This window comes from Lutra lutra, chromosome 5, assembly GCF_902655055.1.
Source record: "Lutra lutra chromosome 5, mLutLut1.2, whole genome shotgun sequence".
Taxonomy (NCBI): domain Eukaryota; kingdom Metazoa; phylum Chordata; class Mammalia; order Carnivora; family Mustelidae; genus Lutra; species Lutra lutra.
The window spans coordinates 58,990,766-59,012,488 of record NC_062282.1 but is presented as its reverse complement, the minus strand read 5'-3'; the positions used below and the strand labels follow the sequence as shown (position 1 = coordinate 59,012,488).

Sequence of the window (21,723 nt, the reverse complement as noted above, 5' to 3'; positions counted from 1 at the left end):
AGGAACATGAACCGTGGCTACAGACAGCTTTGGGAAGAACAAATCTAGGTAAAGGCTGATTGCCCATTGTCTGCCACAGCCCCTGCTGGGCAGTGGTTTTAAACTCAGTGAGCAAATGAGTGGTGGTGCCTGCAAGAGAGAAACCGTCCCCCTGGAGACCGGCGGGGAGGAAATGGTGAGAAAGGGGCAGGATAACACTAAGTGAGACACAGATGAAGTGAGGGGTGGGGGACAAAAGAGAGTGAAAATCCGTTCAGAAAGGCCACTTTATTGATGGAGAAGAAACTGAAAGGAGCTCTCCACAGCCCTCCCTCACTCACTTCAGTGGCTTCACTGGGCATCTGAGACCGGCATGGGCAGGCCTGTTGCCACACGGGCTGGGCCGCCCGGCCAGCTCCGTGCTGCCTGCCCACGTCAGGCGGCCACATACAAACACATCACAGCTCATGAAGACTTGCAAATGCACCTCAGAATTCCCCAAATGGTTCCAGACATTTTTTTTTTTTTATATTGTACAAAATATGGTAAGTAGGAAAGGTCAGCTGTGCTGTTGACACCTGAGGGACGTCCTTTTAGGATTACCGTCCCTGAAACATTACTTTTTATTGCAGTGAAACCTCTAGAAGGTAGAGCTGTACAAAAAAAAAAAAACCCAAAAAACAAAAAATCTAAACAATTTTAAGAAGAGCAGCAACTTAACACTGCTTTAGTTCATTTAAATTTTCTTTCTCAAAAATACATTCCTAAATATACAAACTATACAATCTTGTCATTTTAATGCTGGTTTTCGTTTTTTTTTTGTTTTTGTTTTTGTTTTTTTAATAATAATAGAACCCAAACTAAAAAAAAAAAAAAAAAAAAGTCTGTTCATCTTCCAACCGACGAGAGCGCTAGAGGGATTGTGACTCAGTACCTTCATATAACACCACATAAATAACTTTAGCCACAGTCTACGTTCACAGCGTGGTCAGTGGAACAAAGGAAATACTTTTCTGGCGACTAGACATCGTCTGCAGAGAGCGTCGGGATATTCATCCGAGGCTGGGTGAAAAATGCCATCTTCTCCCTGCAAAAGAGACCAGCCCTTCAGAGCAGGGTTTTCAACCTCATTTTATGGATATTAAAAAAAAAAAACAAAAAAAACTTTATTTATTTGACAGACAGAGATCACAAGCAGGTAGAGAGGCAGGCAGAGAGAGGAAGGGAAGTAGGCTCCCTGCTGAGCAGAGAGCCCTATGCGGGGGGCTCGATCCCAGGACCCTGAGACCATGACCTGAGCTGAAGGCTGAGGCTTAACCCACTGAGCCACTCAGGCGCCCCATCACTTTATGGATATCACAGGCAGGCTCTCTCTTAGCTGCGGGGGCTGTCCTGGGCATTGTAGGAGGTATAGCAGCATCCCTGGCCACTTGGTGCCAGTAGCAGCCACAACCCCCCACCCCGCCCTGCCTTTCTCCAGTTGTGACAAGAAAAAAAGGTCCCCAGACACTGCTAAATGTCCCCGTGGTGCCCAGTCACCTGTGGCTGAGAACCACTAGTTAGGGACATTAGCAGGACCTGCCCTCTTCAGTTCAAATCATGGGCCTGAGTTTGAAAGGGCCCTCGGGCCACCTGCAGTGTTCATTTGTTTGTTTTAGATTCCCAATTGGTTAAATATTAAGAAGTGTCCAAATACAGTTAAACAAATGACAGTATATTTTAAATGTTTCTATTCCAGAAAGGCACGTTTCCTTTTTTTTTTTGGAGCACATACATAACCACGAGTGCCTTATCTAGGAGGATATCATGAGTCTAAATGCAAGGGCCGCTGTGAATGGCAGACCCCAGCCAAATGGCATTTGGGGCCCTCTTGAGACGTGCCTAGATCTAGGCAGGCAGAGGCAGAGTCAGGGAGGCCCGGCCAAAGCACCTGTCACCCCCAGACTTATTTATCTTTCAGCCAATCCTCCATAATTACCAGGGATGGGAACGATCAGAGGAAAGGCCGGAGCAGGTGGCTCTCCGGTTCAACAAGAGGGTCTAACCAATTAGCTCGCGCTGTGTGGGGACTGATAAAGACAGCTGAGGGAGAGCCCCACGTGCTCCCAGATCGCCAGGGGCAGTGTGGCAGAGGGCGCACATCTGTTACAGGGAGTGCTAGTGCTCTGCTGGTGGAGGGAGCATGAGCCGGGGCCAGGCAGACAGAGGCTGGGGAGGCTGAGTGTGAACGGGCAGTGTGGGCAGGCCGGGGGCCCACCTGCTCACCTGAAAGACTGCACTTCTGGGGGCTCCTTACAGCTCTGGCCTCGAAGCCTGTGCACATCCTTGGCGGCTGCCCGCATCATCTTGTCTGTCTGGAGCTCACCCTTGTGCTCTCCTCGGTCCATCTGTAGGGCAAAGCAAGTGGGGCTGTAAGGTGGTACGGAGTCCTCAGGGCCTCTAGAAAGGGGTTGGCCAATGACAACTTCCTAGCAGGAATGAGGAGTCTACTGTAGTCAAAAAGAGAGTCACAGAATGGGCTCGCCCACTCCTTCCTGTTCCACAGCAGGATCTTCTGTTCAGAATGGTGAGGAGACACAGTCCCACCGTCCGTCAGGGTGGACAGGTTTTTAGGGCCAGGGAACTGAATATCTGTGTGGTAAGGAGATGAGGGCTGCTAGTGAAGTGTGTGCTACCTTTCTAATCCTCAGGACCACCTAAAAAGGTACATTTTATAATTACTTCTATATTATAGATGGGGAAATGGAGGCTCAGGCAGGTTAAGAAATTTCTTTAATTTCAAACCACTAAGAAGTGGCAGAAATCCAATTCCAATCATTCAGCTGCACTCAAGGGCTTTAGGGACACTGCACCCCTTCCTTCTAATGCAAAACCCTGTAAGCACTTTTGAGAATAAACCACAAAGAGCCCTAAAATACCCATGTACCACATACTTGAAAACACTGTAATGAAGATGGAATTTTGGTCAATGAAGCCATGATTTTTTTTTTTAAGATTTATTTATTTGAGATATAGGAGAGAGAGAGAGAGAGAGAGAGAATCCCCAAGCAGGCTCCCCACTGAGCACGGAGCCCGATGCGGGGCTCAATCCCAGGACCCCGAGATCACAACCTGAGCTGAAATCAGCTGCTCCAGTGAAGCCATCACTTAAATGGTTCTTTAATAGGAGGTCACTCTCCTTTCTTTCTCTCAGTCAAATAAATAAATAAAATCTTAAAAAAAAAATAGGAGGTCACCCTCAGACAGTCATGGATATACTATTCTTTTGCTATTTGAGAGATCAGGTTTCCTCCCTTTCCTCTCTCCCTCCCTCCCTCCCTCCCTCCCTTCTTTCCTCCCTCTCTTCCTCCCTCCCTGCTTCCCTTCCTCTTTCTTTTTTTTTTTCTTTTTCTTTCTTTCTCTCTGACTTTACCTATTATAAGTATATGGGATATAAGTAATAAATTAGAAACAAATAAACATTTCTGGAACTCCTGAATTACCAGAGTCCATTTGAAGCCCCCAGGCTGGTCTAGATCTCAGGGGCCCACCACCACTTTCCTACACTAAGGCATTCTCACCTGCACCAAGAGCTGGGGCTTCAGCTACTGGCACTCCCAACAACCCAGGCAGGTGCTCTCTGTAAGGTACTTTGTTTGGCTGCAGAGAAAACTAGCAAGGGTCATTCCTGCCGTGGGGGACAGTCCAGGAGTGGCAAAGATCTTATACGGGAGTTGAAGATGGCCTCTATGTATTGACCCTGTGTTGCTGCTTTCTCGGGACAGGTTGGGATCTGTCAGCTCACAAGCCCTCTGGTGCCAAAGTCAAATTTTTAAGGCTCTAAATATCCAATTGCTCTAAATATAGCTCAAAAAAGCCGATTTTTTTTTAAAGCCATTTAGAAACTGCCAGCTTTGCAGACCCCATGAAGTTGTACCCATCATCCGCTAGCCATAGATAAGATAAACCTCAGGGCCATCAAGGACTGGAAGCTGCCCTGTGGAGCTCTCTGACCCAGACAGTCCTGTGCTGCTGAGGACCGGGTCTAGACGCTAGACGCTCCCCATCCCCTGCCCTCCTCTCCTCTAGGTGGCGGCCCAGAGCCGTTGCCTTTGAGAGTTCTCGTGCGGGGGAGGGACCTCCTCCAGGTGCAAACGTGTTATCTTTGGAGATAGTACTCTGTGCAACCGCAGGAGCAGACGCTGGGCCAGGTCAGTGTTCGGTATCTACTCTATCCAGGTGTGTGCCCCATCGCAGATTAGGTCCCCAGGAAGTGTGACTAATAGGCCTTCCACAGACATGGAAATGCAGCAAGAGGGCCTGCAGCCAGGTCGAGAGTTAAAAAAGGGATGCCTGGATCCCTCTGCTGATGGGAACACTCTTTGGTGGGCCCTGGGTTTGGAGGCCCTGTTCGGGCTCTGTCCTCCCTCCCCTGCAGCCCGGGGTCGCCCCCAGGGCAGACCTGCCGCTCCCCCTTGCCTCTCGCGAGGCTCTCACCCGCTTCTCCAGCATCCTCAGCAGCAGGCGGAAGCGCTCATCCTCACGCAACCACTGAGGCAACTCCTTCTCCCCGTGGCTCTTGGCTTGTTCGAGCTGCTCCTTGAGCTCCTTCAGCACTGAGATCTCCTGAGTCAGCTGACTGTGCCACGTCCTGGTGGCCTGCAGGTCCAGCTCGAGGTCCAGCGACGTGCGGATCAGGCGCTCGGCGCGCAGGGATTTGACCGATGAAGGCTGTGGGGGGAGCGAGAGCTTTGACTGGTTATTAGAGGGCTGGATCCCATGAGCCCCAACAGTCTCCCCCCTTAAACCTCAGATACCTCCCCATTGTTCATCCGAAAGCATCTATTCCCTCAGAAATGGGGTTCGCCCTCCCCAGAACCTGCCTTGATTTCTCCCATGTCCACCGCTTATGTTTAGTGAGCATTTTTATGTCCCAAGCATGGGGTTGGTGGCAAAGCTGAGGCTGCAGCCCAGGCAATTGGCCCCAGACCGCACCCACCCACTCCCCACACTGCCCGGTTTCCCGGCTCTTGGTGCCCTCAACGTTCACACTCAGTAAATGGGCTCTTGTCATGATTGCGCTCTGAAGTTGCTTCTCAGTACAGATCTGCCCTCTCTTGGGGGGAGACGTCATGTCTTCCTGACTTTATGTTCCCCTAATGGACATCTGTTGTTTCTGCTTGTTCAGCACCCGCTCCCCCTGGTCTGACAGTAACCACCACAGAGATCATCTTCCCTTGGGGATCCACTCTTCCACGCTCAACCCGCATGGTGGTTCTCAGGGGACTCCAGGGACAGGAATGTGACCCGAACCTGGACAGTCAGAACCTCAGTGACCACTTCAGGGGTGAGTTTGTTGTCTAAACCCAGCCAAAAACCTGCAATTCTGGCACCTTTGCTGAGCTCCTTGGAAAAAAAGAAGTCGAGAAGTCAGCAAGATATAAACTGGAACCGATCATGGCCATCTTTCCCACCATCTGGGGTGAGCCTTTTTAAGAATTAAGCTATCTGCGGGGAGCAGTGCCATGAGATGGGGACTGAGGCTTGACGACCGTCTCAACAAAGGCTCAGTTCATGCCTGAAGGTAGTCCAGCATCCTGGGGTTTCCCATTAAATGAGCCAGTGAATTCCCTCTTGCATTTTCAAGCTATATTTGAGTTCTTCAGTTATCTGTATGTAAATGATCCTGAGTAATGCAACCACTTATTCTCCTTCTCGATCAAAAAACAGTAATAACTAAATGATTGAGGGAGGCAGAATTCTAAGTTGACCTGGAGTTTCCCACTCCCAACATTCATGCCCGTAGAATGCCCTCCTCTTCAGTGTTGGGGGGCAGGTGGTCTGTGAATATCATGGGATAGCACACCTGTGATTAAGTAACTCATCAGTTGACTCTGAGTTAATCAAAGGAGAGATGTTCCTGGGAGGGCCTGACCCAATCCAGGGAGCCCCGAAACGGTAAACTGGGCCCTTCTTGGTAAACAGGTCTCCTGCTGGTCTTGAAGACACAATCTGTACTGTGGAAAGGACCACATGGCAAGGGCCTGAGAATGACCTCTGGGTCCTGTGAGCAGCCCCTGGCCTGAAGCTAGCAAGAAAACACAAGGCGAGGGAGTCTGCCAACCGAGGGAGGCTGGGAATGAATTCTTCCCTACTCACACTTACACAGGACGATGCAGTCAGTCAGCACCTAGATGTGAGGCCGCTAAGACCCTGAGCAGAGGCTCCAGCTAACCTGGGCCTGAACTCCTGACCTGTGGAAACTATACTGAATTTGTAGTATTTTAAGGTGCTAAGTTTGCTGTGATTTGTTATGCAGCAACAGAGAACAAACACAAGGGCTGATAGATGGATTTGGGAAATGGTACAGAAAACACTACTGTGAGAGCTCCCCTCAGTTAAGGTGTCCAGCACACTTGTGGGACCATGAAGCAACTCAGTGAGGAAGTTCTGTAATGCCCTTCCAGGGAGAGCCTTGTCTAGTCTGTGCCCGTAAGTGAGCATGGTCAGGAAACCCAGCTGAGGGATCTCTGTGACTCAAATTCTCAGAGGAACAAATGAAGGTGCTTTGTTCTGACTGATGTCCACTCCCGGAAACGCCCGGACAGGTCGAAGCAGAGACCAAGCTCAGGCATGGAGTGGAAGAAGGACTTAGTGCCCAAGCACCCAGGCCCAGCCTCCGGATTCTCCTGTGTCTCAGATCACAGGGCCTGAAGGAAATGCAGGCTCAGATCCATCTGTGAAGGGCTCCCTCTATCGAGTCTTCCCCTTGGCTAAGAGGAAGAAGAGGGGAAGAAGGGTGAACTGTGAGGGCCTGTCTTGACAGGGAGTTGTAGGCAATGGAGGGGAGCAAGCAGGTGCTTCCAGAGGCATTTCTCCTGGAGCGGATCATGAAACACCTGTTCTAGAATCTTCCAAGGGGCTTATTATAATGCAGTTTCCAGGACCCCACCCCTGCTGCCTGAATGAGACTGTCTGGGAGTGTGGCCTGGGAAATGCGCATTGTCAGTAACCTCCCCAGAAGACTCCCCGTGCTCTAGAGACTGCGGCACAGCTACAGCAGACGGGGGTGGAAAAGGGGGACCCAGGCTGGCAGCGGACCAACCCCTACCATTGGAGGCCAGGTCCTATTCCTGGGCAGCCAGCCATGTGCACCCTCCTCTGGGTGGCTTCCTTTCTCCTGCGCTCTCTAGTTCCAGAGACTAGGGGGCACGGTGGTGACAGACAAAGGACCTACTCCTGGTTGGCAGGAGTCTGCTGTTGGCAGCCAGTCTGAGGGAGGTCTGTGGGAGGAACCCTCCCCTGCCTGGGGCTGCTGGCACTCTTTCCCTGAGCCTTCTTTTGTTTTGCTCTCTCTACTTTCTGACATTCCAACTCCTGTTTCTTCGAGTTCTGCAAACTCCCTAGAACTGCCGGGAAATCTGTCTATGCTGACAGCCCAGAGTGGGAAGGGCCCGTGTGCATCTCTGCAGCTCTGACTTGCAAATAAGCGTGCATATCAGGAATCAGTCCTTTGCCTAACACGGTCCCAGCCCCATCTCTGAGCCAAGACTCCATCAGGCAAGGGGAGATTTCTCTACAAAGGCAGCTTGTGGCCTCTTCCCAGTGCTTTTCCAGCTGGACTGAGAAGCCCTTTTGCATCTCCCCACTTCAGGCTTGGAGGTGTCCAGCTTCTCTGCCAGCAGGGTGGGCTGTCAGAACCTTTGCTCAGTCAGCTGCATGACGCGCTGGGCAGAGTTGTGCGAGAGGCAGCATCCACCAGACTGGGACACCCTGAGTTGGTTAGTTCTTTATGACTTTGATTTCTACTCTGTAAGACAAGGATAAGTATGCACACTCCGGACTTAACCTATTCAGCATCACAATAATGTGACATTTACCCTCTGACACCTCCCCAGGGCCTACATATGCCCTGGGTTCATAACCACTGTCACTCTGGCAAAGGCAACCTTCTTCACACGGGGCTGAGAAGAAATGGTCAGACACAGGGGCATGCGGTTGGGGAGATGACCAACAGCTCCGAGGGGACTGTCTTACCCGCTTCATCCGGACACTGCGCCGCTCCAGGGAGTTTCGAACAAAAGGTGGCTTCTTGGACAGCGTGGAGCTGTCGCTGTCACTGCGGTTCAGCTGCGGGAGATAAGTTCTGGGAAGTTAATTAGAACTCGAGTACGTCTGGAAGGCACACTGTGGCCAGAAGGGTGGTGGGGTTGCCACGCAGTTGGCAGTGCTGTGGGGCTGTCACCACTTAGACTGACTCCAGGATCTCCTGGCCCCTGGACCTAGCACAGCAAGGCTGTTTGCATGGACTCTTCCCTGTCACCCACGGAGCCACTGGCAAGACACACGTGGCTGAAATGTCTAAGTCAAGATGGGCGGGCACAGGCTCTGTGAGCTCTCCCCTGCTCATGTCCTCTCCCCAGAGGGCCAACACTTGCCCTCCGTGGCCGGAGATCACGCTTTTGTACCAAGAGTGCCCCTGACCGAGGAGGACAGGAGAGGAAGGCTGCAGCCTCTGCACGTCCCAGGATACACAAAGACCAGGGGTTTCTTTCTCGAATCACATTTTCAGGGCAGGGTGGTGTGATGGCCACGGCCTGAGGCAATAGAGCCCTCCGGAGAAGTTCTTTGTGTGTTACTTTTGTGGTTACTGATAATTATGTAATAATGTTATTTATCTGTATTATTAATAACTATATATAATATATATACTTATGTTTAATTAATATTAATTAGTAATATTAATAAATGTTACCAATCTGCAATGTTAATGGGCACAGGAACCCCAGGGATGTAACTGACAAAAGCTCCTGCAGGAGGCAGAATCTGGATCAGAATCAGGAAGAGAATAATAGAAATAATCATAAGGACTGTGCCGTGCGCTTTATGGACAGTTACATCTAATCCTCACACAGTCCTAATGGAGAACATTGAGGCCCAGGGAGACTTAAGATTTTTTTTTTTTTTACAAACCACAAGGCTGGTGAGCATCAGAACAAGTGTTCCAAGTCTGGTCAGTCTGACTCTTGAGGCCAGGTCCTCTCCTAGCCCCCAGGATGCACGGAGGGCTCAGAGTTGAAACTACATACGGATGGAGGTGTGGACCATCTCGACTGGGATGGGTGTGTACAACGGCTCGATACTCATACCAGGAGGCGGCTTTATCCCACAGTACTCCCATCCCAAGGCGACCCTCACATACTGTGCCATACCAACTAGCCATACCCATCAAAACCATTGATCCTGAGGTTGTAGCTGCTCACGGGTCAATGGTGATGTTAGAGAAGAGTGACGAAAGCCACATTAGATCCTAAACTTCTCTCTTCCTCGTGTAAAGATGTTTTGTTGCATTCACTCTCAGCCATGATAGAGAATATTGTTGCTCTGTAATATTTCCATGTAATAACTAGGGAAACCAGCAATGAAGATGTGAAATATCTGACAGTCAGAGGCAGCTAGTTCAGGAAGGCGAGTCTTGGAAGAACTGTGTTCATCAGGTCAGGGTAAGCCGAGCATGTGACAGTACCGCTGAGAACTCTCTAAGTGTCAAATACACGAGGGCTGTGGAGAGCTGGAGGGAGTGTAATTAAATACACTGTCCCTACGCTCATGGACTTCAAGTTCAGCGGGGCGCCCGATCCAGGGAAACTAACCAAATGACACTGGCTGTGCTGAAGATCAAAGAAGGGAGAAGCCAGCAGAGGACAAGTATGCAAAAGTGTGACACCAGGCCAGCAGAACAGACAAGGCTTAAATAGTCTGGGGAACAGCAAAGGGAAGTCCTTCGGGCGGTGGCTCTGAGTGATAGGAAGACTGTGGGCTCTCCTGGCTTTGCACCCAATAAGCGGCGTGACCCGGAGCAAAGTGTTCTGACTTTCTGAGTCTCGATTTCCACATCTGTGAAATGGAGTAAACACAATTTGCCTTTGCAGGCTTGTTTCTGAGATCAGAGGACACAGAAAACATGTGCTTTTTTGTGGGAAAGGTTGCTGCTTAGCATCCCAGATCCCATCCCATGCATGGGGAAAGCCCCAGCTTAGGACTCAAGGTGGGAGACAAAGCCCACCCTGCATTAAGGAGGCTGGCAGTGCCGGAGTGTGCCTTTCCCGGCCTCACTTGCAGCTATAGCAGGCACGGGACACGGCTTTGCCCATTGGACACAACTGCCCCAGGCTCTGAATCACAACTTGGTTAGCTGGACCCAGTGCTCTGGGACTGGGCCTCTCAGACCGGATGAGCCCACCTGCTTCTGTTGCACGAGCAGGTCATATCTGTACCTCAGGGAGGTAAGGAGGGGTGACAGCAGCAGGCAGAGTGGCTCTGGCCTCCGTAGTGCAGGAGCCTCTGGGGGAGAGATCAGTGTCAAATCCGGTGGCAGCAGTGGGACCAGCTGGGCCAAGTTTGGCAGCAGCACTGGTTGTATCCTCACCTGACTGGCTCTGTGGGACATTCTGGCTGGGGCCTGGCCTGCCCTCTTCCCATTTGATTTCTGAGGCTGGTTCTGTAGTTTTCCCACCCTTTCAGTGAATATGTGAGCTACTCGGTTTCTTTTCCAAAAGACTGTTTCCTGCAATAGCGTTCACAGTCTGTTTCTGTTGCTCTCATGAAGAACCTGACTGGCATAAGCCTTGATACAAGGAACTAGAGTGCCCTAAGTCCCAGACTGGGAAACATGGAGCTGGCTGTGTCCCAGAGGGGAGGCTGGGGCCCAGACACCAATCCCAATATTTCCTGTTGAGAATTTGGTAATACTCATTTTTGGGTTCAAAATGGAGGGTTACATTGTTACCAGACTATATGCCGACAGAGTTTTAGGGGAAATGATAGGAAGAAATTCAGGGTATTGTACCACTGGCTTCTTCCTGCAGCCTTCAGTAAGATTTTACAAGAAAGAGATAACCTTGGGTGGAAGTGGGACAGTCAGAAAGCGAAAGAGGAAAAATACAGGTATGCCTGCTTTCTGAAAGTTCACGGGACGTCACTTTGCCTTTACAAAAGACCCATGTTAGGACCTGGTTTTGCTAGCTGAAAGAAATGTGAAGAGGATTTTCACTTTTATGAAAAAGACAAGAGACAGAACAAGGCTCAGTGTTGGATTTGCAGCGAGCCCTTAGGGAGGCAGCAGCACCCCGAGGATGATGGGGCACCCCCACTCTCCTTCACCAGAACTACACTGAGCATCTCAGCAGCTAGCTCCCATAGTGCTCAACTGTGTCTGTGAGCATCTGTGCATTATCTTGATTTATGCTGTGCTATCTTTCAGTGAGATGTGTCCTAAGGTATCAGAAAAGCCTCATAGAGGTTACTTTTTAGGTCTGGGGATGTCAAAAAATTTTCCGTAAATTTATGGTAACTGCTTCTCCACCTTTTGTCACTTTGGCTTTGCTGTGAGAAAGGCCCCTTCTGCCTGTTGCATGGAACACATGCCGCCTAGGGATTTCTTAATTTGCAGCCTTGCAGGGTTGGAAACTGGTCCAGATAATGAAACAGGGGAAGGGGCCCCTGTGGTGCTAGGTGTGTTACAGTTGCTTATTAAACAGCCTCCGAGCTCCTGGTTATTTGAAGATGCCAATCCTGGGAAAGGGCCACTTAACATGAATCCATCTAAACAGGGGACCAGGGATGCCTGGATGGCTCAGTCAGTTAAGTGTCTGATCCTGGGATCCGGGGATCGAGTCCTACATTGGGCTCTTTGCTCAGCAGGGAGCCTGCTTCTCGCTCTGCCTGCCCTGCCTGGCTCTCCCCCTGCTTGTGTGCGCTCTTTGACAAATAAATAAATACAATCTCAAACAAACAAAACAAAACAGGGGACCAGAATCTTGTAGTAAATATTGGGGGCAAAAAACTTCGTGTCTTTAGTTGGAAAGGGGAAATACTTTAACAAAGTTATATCTTCTACATTCCATTTGACAAAATTACAACTGCATTCTCTAATTCTGATGAAAAAGAATGAATCAAACACTAATTTCTTTCGGTGTGATTTTTCTGACAAGTGGTGTTCTTTACTTTATGTCTGAATTCCACTGCATAGTCATAAAGCCAGTAATTTTGCCCAAACCAGAGGATTTCATCCATTCATCCTAAGGGCTTTTCTAAATCCTTCAAATTATTCACATTTGCAACATGAGTTGGATTTTTCTCTTCTTCAGCTGTGAGTGGCTTAACTGCTGGATTCTCCACATGTGATTCACGAATCCCCTGACGTCAACATTCCCTTCAGGGACTTCAGGAAACTCTGTACTTTTCCCGGGATATACAGCCAACGTGCACATGTTTACAAGCTCAATTAGCTAGAGGCGGGACACAGAAGGGAGGGATTTATGTTATTTCTGGGAGGGACAAAGGGAATGTTTTTGTGGGAATAACTGATGTACCTTGTAAACTGGTGACACGACCATATTATAAAAAAATTAGCTTCTCTACTCAATCTTAGAATTTTGGCCGTGGATACTGAATGTCAGATATTGAAACGTCTCCTCAATATCCCCTGTTTTTCCCAAATTACAATGGACGGCTAAGTGTCAGGTTGACGACATAGGCTGGGTTGCATGGGCTTCTCCTTCTCTGATGACTTACTGGAACATTAGACAGGGAAGGTTCTGTCTTTGCTTCTAGTCAATGTTCACTGGTTCTCCATGGTAGAGGGTAAGGGAGGATGTTGACCCAGGACTCAGGGGAGGTGTGCCTGTGTTATATCTGTGCCATCCCCGAGGAAGGCTGGGACCCCCTCAGATGTGGGAAGGGCTCAAACCCTCCATTTACAGTGGAATGAGAGGAGAAGGCAGGCCTGGGAAGGGGTAGCCTAATGAGATGGATACACAGGGAAAGGCACGAGGGAGCATGAGCCTACTGCAGGACTTCTTAACTCCAGTGCAGCCTGTAAGAGAAGGCTGGCAACCAAAACAGGTAAAGAGGGCCAGGGGGCCAGAGTGAACTTGCCAGCCCATCCCCTCCAACCATCTAAGGGCAGATGCCCCCACTGCGTAGCTCTAGCCCCTTGCTGCTGTGAGAAAATGTGCAGCTCACAGGGGCAGGCAGTTTCTTTTTTTTTCAAGAGAAACTTGAATTTTATGTGAAATCTCTTCATTTTTATTTTATTTTTAATCACCTTCCCTGACTTTTCAACGTTAGCGACAGGTTCAATGAAATCCAACCAACCAACCTGCAGCAACGTAGTATGGACATGTTGCCTTTTTGCAACCTCAGGCTGCATGCTAGGGTCACCCTGGAAGTGGGGAAGGAATGCTCGCTTGGGGACAGGGAGGGGTCAGTCTGATCTCAGCAAGTGGTCGTGTCGAAGGGAAGGGCAGGCTGTGAAGAAGGAGGGGAGAGCTGGTGGGAATGATAAAGGAAGTGTTGGCCTTGCACGAGTTACCAAGCTTTTCCCATACTTGCTCTAATTCAATTCCTGGAACAGTCCTTTGAAGTCACTGTATTAACTCTGCATGCAGTAAGGTGTTAACTCGCCCGAGGACAGCTGACAAAATAAGAGGCATCAGGATTTGCACCCAGAACCGGGTGAGGCCCCAGCCTCTCATGACTCCTTGGGAAGCAGGTGTTCTAGGAGGAGAGCAGTACCGTGCATTTGCTTACCCGGCACACATACTGGCTTTGGGGTCCCGGGGAGAAGGTCTTAGAGCGGATGATGGTGCTCCCCCGAAGAAAGGGCCCTGGGGATGGTGCGCCCACCCGGCGGTCCTTGGGCCGCACCACTGTGGGAGAGGGGGCCGGGGTCTCTGTGTTGGTCTCTTTGTCCACCTGAAGAAGAAGTCAGAGCTTTGAGGCTACTCATATCCACAGTGTCTTGGCTACCGAGCTGAGGCTCTTGGGGTAGACTCCCCAGCTTCTCCCCACTCCCATCATCTGGCCCTTGACCCACAGATACAGCTGGGGGCTTTGTGCCAGGACAGCACCCAAGTGCTGGGCGGGCCCCTATTCCTCCATGTGTCTCGGAGCATATTCAGTCCCCAAACAAGCTCACATGAGCAGTATGCGGACGGATGTCCTCGACTTCATGCCCTCAAGACGTCTATGCCAACCACATTTTGACAAAGCCACACCCAAGGCCTCCAGTGCTGCCACCAAGAACCGCAGATGCTTCCCTGGAATTACGGAGGCAACCTGCAAATCTCAGTCTTTCAACCTGGGGAGCAGGTTTTCTACTGTCTCTTTACAGTGGGCACCAGCAACAGACAAGCAAACAAGAACACCTGAATGCAGGGCCCTGTTGGCCTACAGTGCCTTTGCGTAATTTTGAGAAAGGCACCCCTTCTGACTGCAGAGGCTGTAAAAAGACTGTACTCCGGGCGTGGAGCAGCTGGAAGGCTGCCCGAGGTTCTTCTCCAGCCCCTCCCGGCCAGGCACCTTTGTGCAGTGCGCAATCCGCAGCTCCACCCAGGTGCCCTGCTCGCCCACAACAGGGTGCTCTACTTCCTGCTGGAGCAGAAGACAGAGAGCTCTCTATGGAGATCGACTCTGGTTATTGTGAGTAATTCTAGCACAGCAGGGAAGGAGGTAGTGAGGGGAACCCGACCGGACTCCTTTTTCCTACTGTACTTTTTGGGTAGATCCAAACAAAGAAACACATTCCTTTGAAACTTAAGAATATGTCAGTGAGGTTGGTATTATTGTATCCATTTTAGAGATGAGGAAATGAAGGCTGGAAGGGACGAAGTCACCTGCCTAAGCCTGCACAGCGAGAGAGTAGCAGAGCCAGCACCTGAACTCAGACCCATCGGGCCACAAAGCTTGAGGTCAGCCTGGAGATACAGGCAGCAGAGGGCAGGAGAGAGGAGGGGAGAGCCAGCCTCTCCTCGTTTATGGTCACTGAGATGCCCTGCAGTACAGGCAGGGGTGCTGCTATACAACATTCTGCAGATCACCCCATTCCGAGAGCCTGTCCCCCAAGGCTGGAGGCGCCTTTTTGGAATACCTGGACTCAGGCACCAAGGGCAGTTTCCCTAAGACAGACCTTCCAGTCTCTCTGGTCCTGCCTACCTTTAACGCTGGGCACTCGTCCCTATCAGGTGAGGCTTTCTCAGCGAAAACATCCTCTCCCTCTTCCTCATCTTCCTCCTCCTCCTCCTCGGCCACCACTTCGTTCTCGCTGGTCTCCTCGTACCTCCTGTGATGACAAAGAGCTTTGGTTACCACTCTGATCTGCTCGCTTGCCTCTAAATGCACCTAGGGCAGGGCTTCCAAGCCTTTTCACAGTTGAGGACACATTTAAACAAACAAAAATTAGTGAGGTCTAACTGGTGTATAACACAATGCATTTTCATTGTATAGTTTCATTTGACCAGTGTATTCCCAGCCGATGTATTCCCCCGTGTAACTACTGCCACACTCGAGATACAGAACATTCCACGACCCCACATGGTTTCTTGTACCCTTTCCTACGTAACCTTTCCTACCCCCAGCCCACCACTGATCAGCTTTCTGTCCCTGCAGGTTGAGTTTTCTAGCATTTTGTAAACATGCAATCAGACAGTATGTGTTCTTTTGTCTCTGGCTTCATTCTCTCCACCTAAAGTCTCTAAGAATCAACTATATTGGTGCCTGTATCGGCAGTCCACCCCTTTTCATTGCCGAGTGGCATTCTCAATGGCATGGATACATCACAATTCATACAGCTATTCATCTGTCTGGTGATGAACATTTGAAAGGCTTCCATTTCTTGGCAATTATGAATAAAGCTTCTTTTCTTAAAAAAATTATTTATTTCAGACAAAGAGAGAGACAGAGTACACATAAGCATGAGGGGGAGGAGAGGCAGAGGGAGAAGCAGACACCCTGCTAAGCAGCGAGTCTGATGTGGAGCTTGATCCCAGGATCTGGGATCATGATCTGAGCTAAAGGTAGGCACTTTACTGACTGAGCCACCCCAGCACCCCACTCCTCTTTTTTTTTTTCCTTCAGATTTTTAAATTTATTTACTTGGGAAAGAGCTAGAGCACAGAGGCAGAGGGAGAAGCAGGCTCGCCAGATGTGGGGCTTGATCCCAGGACCCTGGTATCATGACCTGAGCCAAAGGCAGCCGCTTAACTAACTGAGCCGCCCAGGGGCCCCCTATTTTTTTCTATATGGATATCTGATGGTGTTCTGGCACCATGTGCCGAAGAGTTTATTTTTGGTGATACTTTTCATGATTATTCTTTCCCTTCAGACTTCAGGGTTGGGAGGAGTTGTGACAAGTAGAGTGCATTTGTTAATTACTAATTTATCTTTAGTCCCATCTTCTCAAAGACATACATAATCACCAGTCTTCTGATCAGCAGGAGACAGTGCTGCCGTACTGGGCTGAAGGAATTCCAGCCCAAAGCAGAGAATCTGACATCCAGTCAGCTGGCTCAGTGAGACTGTGGATAAGTACAAAATCTCCTTTGGGATTTTCCCGATGAGGAGAAAAGATCTTGGATCTCCAGCCTCATGACTAAAACCTCTCCTGCCCTTAGATGGGGACCAGTGCTAATGGACACCCCTTGCTCTCCCTCCCTTGCCCCCACAGCTTCTTGATCTACTCATAAAAGGACCATTAAATATGGGAACACACGATGAGCACCTCCCTAAGAATTTGGCAGATGCCACATAAACCAGCATTTACGGAAGGTTAAGCACCAGGTGCCATGCTAAGGCCTTACAACAACACTGAAAGCAATTACTGTCTCCATTTTACAGATTTAAAAGCCAGGATCAGTGACTTTCCAGGTCCTATCCGGTGTCACACACCACGAAGGGGGCAGCCAGGTTCTCCATCCAATCTGTCCAACCCCACTAAATGTCTGACCACCAGGGAAGTCTTTTCTTTTGACCATGAACCTGATCTAAATATTTCCAGAAAGGAGAACAAAAAAAATCTCAATTGTCACGAGAAACATGATTAAAGTCGACAACATCTTTTCACCCTGTAGAGTGGCAAAATATATAGAAGGCATGGGAAACGGAGTGTACGTCAGAGCAGCCAGTTTGCACAGTGAAGTCATTGTAGCAGTATCCGCTGAAATAAAACATGGACGTATTCTTGATGAAGAACTGTAGTTAGACTACATGGAGTATCAGAGAGGGTGTAGGGTTAAGGGTAGTCTTAATCACTGCTGGTGGGAGCATTTACTAGTACCATCTTATTTGAGAACTATTGTGCAATGCCTATTAAAATGTAAAGCACATATGCCCTGGGACCCCACAATACCATTTCTCAACCTCTGCCCTAGACACACACACACACAAGTTCCCAAGGAGGCAAACACAGGATTTTCACCCTAGCATTGTGTGTGATTACAGCCTCTTATATTTTCTAATACTCTTAGAACTTCGTTTTGCTGTGGATCTTAAGAAAGTCCAGGCTTGTGATTGTGTGCACTAAAGAAAGCTAAACAAATACAAGGAGGGAGTAACTATGGCATCCTGGCCCTTGGGTGCTGAGAGAACAGAGTGGAAATTAGAACAGAGGGCCAGTCTTTGGGGGACCCCCGCATAGGACTCTGCAGCGGAGCGGGCACAACAGAGTTAGTTAACATTCCAGGCCAAAAGAAGCCTCCAGTCTTGGGGGGAGGGGGCCTGCAGATGGACTGACTCCAGCACAGCAGCTCTGGGATTCCCGGTCCTCTTTGTAAGTCAGTGTCTAGGGAAGTTTGAATGGCAGGGGTGGGGAGAGAGGGGGCTGAGAAGGGAGAGAGAACAGAAGGCAGTTGCTAGGGGATGGCTTGAAAAGTCTCACCACAAGCTTGGAATTTGGCAGAAACCACTGATCTCGTGCCAGGGTTTTGGAAGACAGGTCCTGGGCCTATTTCCGGCATCAGACCTTTGCACAGCCCAGCCCAGCCCAGCCCAGCCCAGCCCAGCCCAGCCCAGCGGTGTGCCACAGAGAGGGAGAGAGAGGGAGGAAGAAGGAAAGGGGAGGTAGGAAGCATTGGAAAGGGAGAGGAGAGACAGCGAAAGAAAGGGACATGGGGAGGGAGAAAGAGGGAAAGAGAGAAACTGAGACCGTTTAGAGTGAGCCCTAAAACAAACAAACGAACATACGAAAATTCAGGAACCTTGCCCTACCCTTTAATCGCATGGAGAAATAGGATGGTAAAAGAGAAGAGGAAAAGTGGGGTGAGGCCGTGAGCCAAGTCTAGCCCATGGCCAATTTTGGAAAGCCCAAGCTGTGGGTGGTTTTTCTATTTTGAAATGGCTGAAAAAAAATCAAAAAGAGAATGATATTTCATGACATGTGCAAACGTATGTGAAATTCAAATTTCGGCGTTCACAAGTGAAGCTTCAATGGCAGAGACGTGATGGTTGGTGCGTGTGCCACCGAGGCCTCCTTTCATAGCACAACCACAGAGGTGGGTGGACACACCAGAATCCGCACGGCCCGCGAAGCAGACATTTACTCTCTGGCCCTTTCCAGAAAACCTCTGCTGACCCCTGGAGTGAAAGATATTACGGAAAGGCCCTTTCTGAGACCCAGTGCATAACAAGGGGGAGTAACAATAATACAGAAGAGCTCCTGAGTGTTTCCCATGGGACAAAGTCAGTGCTAAGAGCTTATCGTGCATAATTCTATTGAGTCGGCAGAATATCCCAGAGTTGTGGCCACTCTTTAAATCTGTTATTTCCTGGAGGCAGAAACAGAGGTTTAGAGCCATGGTTGAAAGCTGCTCATTTGGGTCACTCAGGGAGCTTTTAAAATTCACTGATGCTCGGCCTCACCCAGACCTAGGATCCCCCAGCACGCGTCTGAGTCCCCAGCCCTCTGAGTTCTGAGCACGTGCACTGAAGCCTGACGATACTTCCTCCCAGAGGGCAAATTCACAGGCTCTGGTCATTTCTGAGATGGAATTTGCCTTCTGCCTTCTGAGCTGGTAGTTAGCAGCTCTCTTCTCATTTTCTGAGTGATCGTTTCTACCATCTACCGAGTGTCCACCATGAGCTTTGGGCTTCATCTTCATTACGGCAGCTTTCCCTTCAGCCCTACCACAGCAAGCCCCCGTAGCCGGTGTGACAGCCCAGCCCGCTTTTCCAGATGAGGCTCAGATGAGGTTAAAGTGACTCGCCTGACAACAGCTGCCCTGTGGAGGGCAGTGGCCTGGAGGAAGCCCACTATGGGCTCTGGAGAGTGGGTTATGCTCTGTTTCTAGATCCAGATGCTGGTTACATGGGTACTTTGGTTTCTGAAAATTCACAGAGCCGTACACTCAGGGGAACTTTTAGGTAAGTGTGTCATACCACGAGAAAAAGTTAAAAACACTTTGTTAAAGGTGGCCAAAGCATAATGAAGCTAAGGTTTGAATTTTGGTCTATACCATTGTTTGCTATGTGTGAGGAGACCTCTCTTTTGGGATCCAAGAGACTAAAGAGCCTCAAAGCACACAGACAGAAAGCTGTCTCCAGTTCTCCTTTGGATACCGAGAAGTCTCTCTGGCAATGCATTTCTTTAATATTGCTGGAACACTGACTAATCTCCCTGTTTAGCAGTGAGAGAAGACCTCAGGCCCAGAGCCTTATGAGCATTATGTCTAGGCAGGTTTTAATACTCCTGCTTGATTTTCATGACATTTAACTTTCTATTACCTTCTGAGGCAGACTTGTCTCATGGCCTACCCAGGATCCACTTCCACTGTCTTCCTTGGTAAGACAACCCTGATTTTCGTACCCAGCTTCACAGACCTCATTTCCCAGCCTCCCTTGCAGTTAGGTAGGCCAGATGGCTATGCGTGCCCAATGAGAATCAAGTAGAAACTGCTGGGTGGGACTCTAAGGAATGCTCCGTGGTTAAAAGGCATACAAGCACATCTTTTGTCTTTCCTCTTTTCTGATGCCTGCCTGATGGCTGAGACTCAGCAGCCATTTTGAGCTATAAAGCAGTCTCGGTGATGGCAGTCACCCAGTAAGAAGAGCAAAGTGGAAGGAGAGGAGGAGCCTGGGTTCCCAGTAACACCATGGAGCTGACAGATGAGCCTGGGACTGCTTCCTCCCATTCTTCTTTGTAAGCAACAAAGAAATAAACGATCTTAATTTAAGCCTATTATTTCTGCTCTCTGTTTCTAGCAGTCAAATGCAATTGCTTATTGAAACATCTTCAATTTATGGCAGAATATACCTACTTCTGATATATAGTAATATAAGTCTGTTTTTTACCAAAATAAATATAAGTGAGTAAACACAGACACTAATATGTGAACTAGCACGAGTGAGTTATAGATCACAAAATGACCAATTGGGAAGAAATTCTGGGAACCACTGTATCAGGCTATATGCAATTGATCTTGGAATAACACGGGTTTGAACTGCATGGGTCCACATATATATGGATTTTTTTGATATACTACAGTGCTGTATACATATCTTCTCTTCCTTATGATTTTCTTAACATTTTTTTCCTAGGGGCACCTGGGTGGTTCAGTTGGTTAAGCATCTACCTTTGGCTCAGGTCATGATCTCCCTTTGCCTACAGCTCCCCCTACTTGTGCTCAATGACTCTCTCTCTCTCTCTCTCAAATAAAAAAATAAAATCTTTTTTAAAAAATTAAAAAAAATTTTTTCTAGCTTACGCTATTGTAACAATACAGTATCATCCATATAACATACAAAGTATGCATTAATGCACTGTTGATGTTACTGGAAAGACTTCTGGCCAATAGCAGACTGTTAGTGAAGTTTTGGGGGAATTGAAAGTTCTATGTGGATTTTTGACTGTGCCGTGGCTTGGGGCCCCTAGCCCTTACACTGTTCAAGGGTCAGTTGTACTGCCTTATTGCCTGTAGAGAATCCATGAGGAGAGAGGTTCTCCATTTTCGCAAAGGGAACACTTTTCTTGGTTGCCCTGGAGTTTGGGCATCTCATTACTGTATCCAGGTCCACACCAGATCAGTTCTGGAAGCCCAGGGGAATGCTCACTTACCAGCCGTCTTCCAGGGTCTGTGTGCTGCTCCTTCCCTCCTGCCTCTTCTCCAGCTCCACTGCTGTCTGTTCCAACAGAGCAGACACGGCATCCTGTGGAGACAAAGGCCCGGGCCTTCATGTGCATGCCACTGGAGCCACCTCACTGGGCAAGAATTGGAGCTCAGAGTGTGACCCTCCCCATGGACGGAGAATGAAACTGAAGAGGAGAGTGGGTGAGCATCCTGCCCCACGGTCACTTATAAACTGTAAGGACAGCGCTCAGTTCAGCTAACTGGCAGTTCTCCTGAGAATAACCCTGTCCGCTTGGACAGACTTTTGGAAGACAGTCAAGTTTAGTAGTTGAGTGAGGCAGAATTATAGGTCTCTGGCTATAAAGAGATTATAGTGTAGTTGGGAAGACCATCACGTGAACTATCAATAACAAAATAACATGATGTGTAAGAACAAAGGAGCAATGGCAAAGTCAGCTTGTTGTATTCAGGGAAGACTTCCTGGAGGAAGAGCATCCATACTGAACAGTGTCTACAGTGAGGAAGCCTGTGTGACTTGAGGAAACTAACCTCTCTGAGACTCAGTTTCCTCTACAGTAGTTTCTAATAACTACTACAAAGGGCTGTTACGAAGATTAATTGAGAATATGTCCATAAGGTATGTAGAAGAGTACCGAGCACATAATTAGCATTCAGTAAATGGCAGCTCATAGTAGAGCAAAAACTGCTCTTGTAGTTTTCTGAGCCCATAGTTAATCAGCAAATATCTTTGGTTGTGTGGGCCAGAGCCTGAAAACCCCCTGAAATTTTCTTTTGGGGAGGAGGGAACAGAAATCAGTTGAAGGCCTGGTATACGTCATGCACTGATAAACAGCTTATGTGTAGC

General features: G+C 49.0%; 1 protein-coding gene across 2 annotated transcripts in view; it reads right to left on the bottom strand.

Moving 5' to 3' along the window:
* Window positions 1-250: 250 nt before the first annotated feature.
* Window positions 251-21,723, bottom strand: part of WWC1 (WW and C2 domain containing 1) — a 152,443-nt gene continuing 130,970 nt past the window's right edge. Inside the window, exons 17-23 of one of the 2 annotated variants that reach the window (XM_047729651.1) lie at window positions 20,846-20,937; window positions 14,956-15,082; window positions 13,552-13,716; window positions 7,996-8,088; window positions 4,456-4,707; window positions 2,245-2,366; window positions 251-1,066 (exon numbers count right to left, since the gene is read on the bottom strand). In XM_047729651.1, the coding sequence (XP_047585607.1) occupies window positions 1,000-1,066; window positions 2,245-2,366; window positions 4,456-4,707; window positions 7,996-8,088; window positions 13,552-13,716; window positions 14,956-15,082; window positions 20,846-20,937 (918 nt within the window). In that variant the 3' untranslated portion in view covers window positions 251-999. The remainder of the gene's footprint in view (window positions 1,067-2,244; window positions 2,367-4,455; window positions 4,708-7,995; window positions 8,089-13,551; window positions 13,717-14,955; window positions 15,083-20,845; window positions 20,938-21,723) is intronic. The other variant, XM_047729652.1, reaches the window with a different exon arrangement.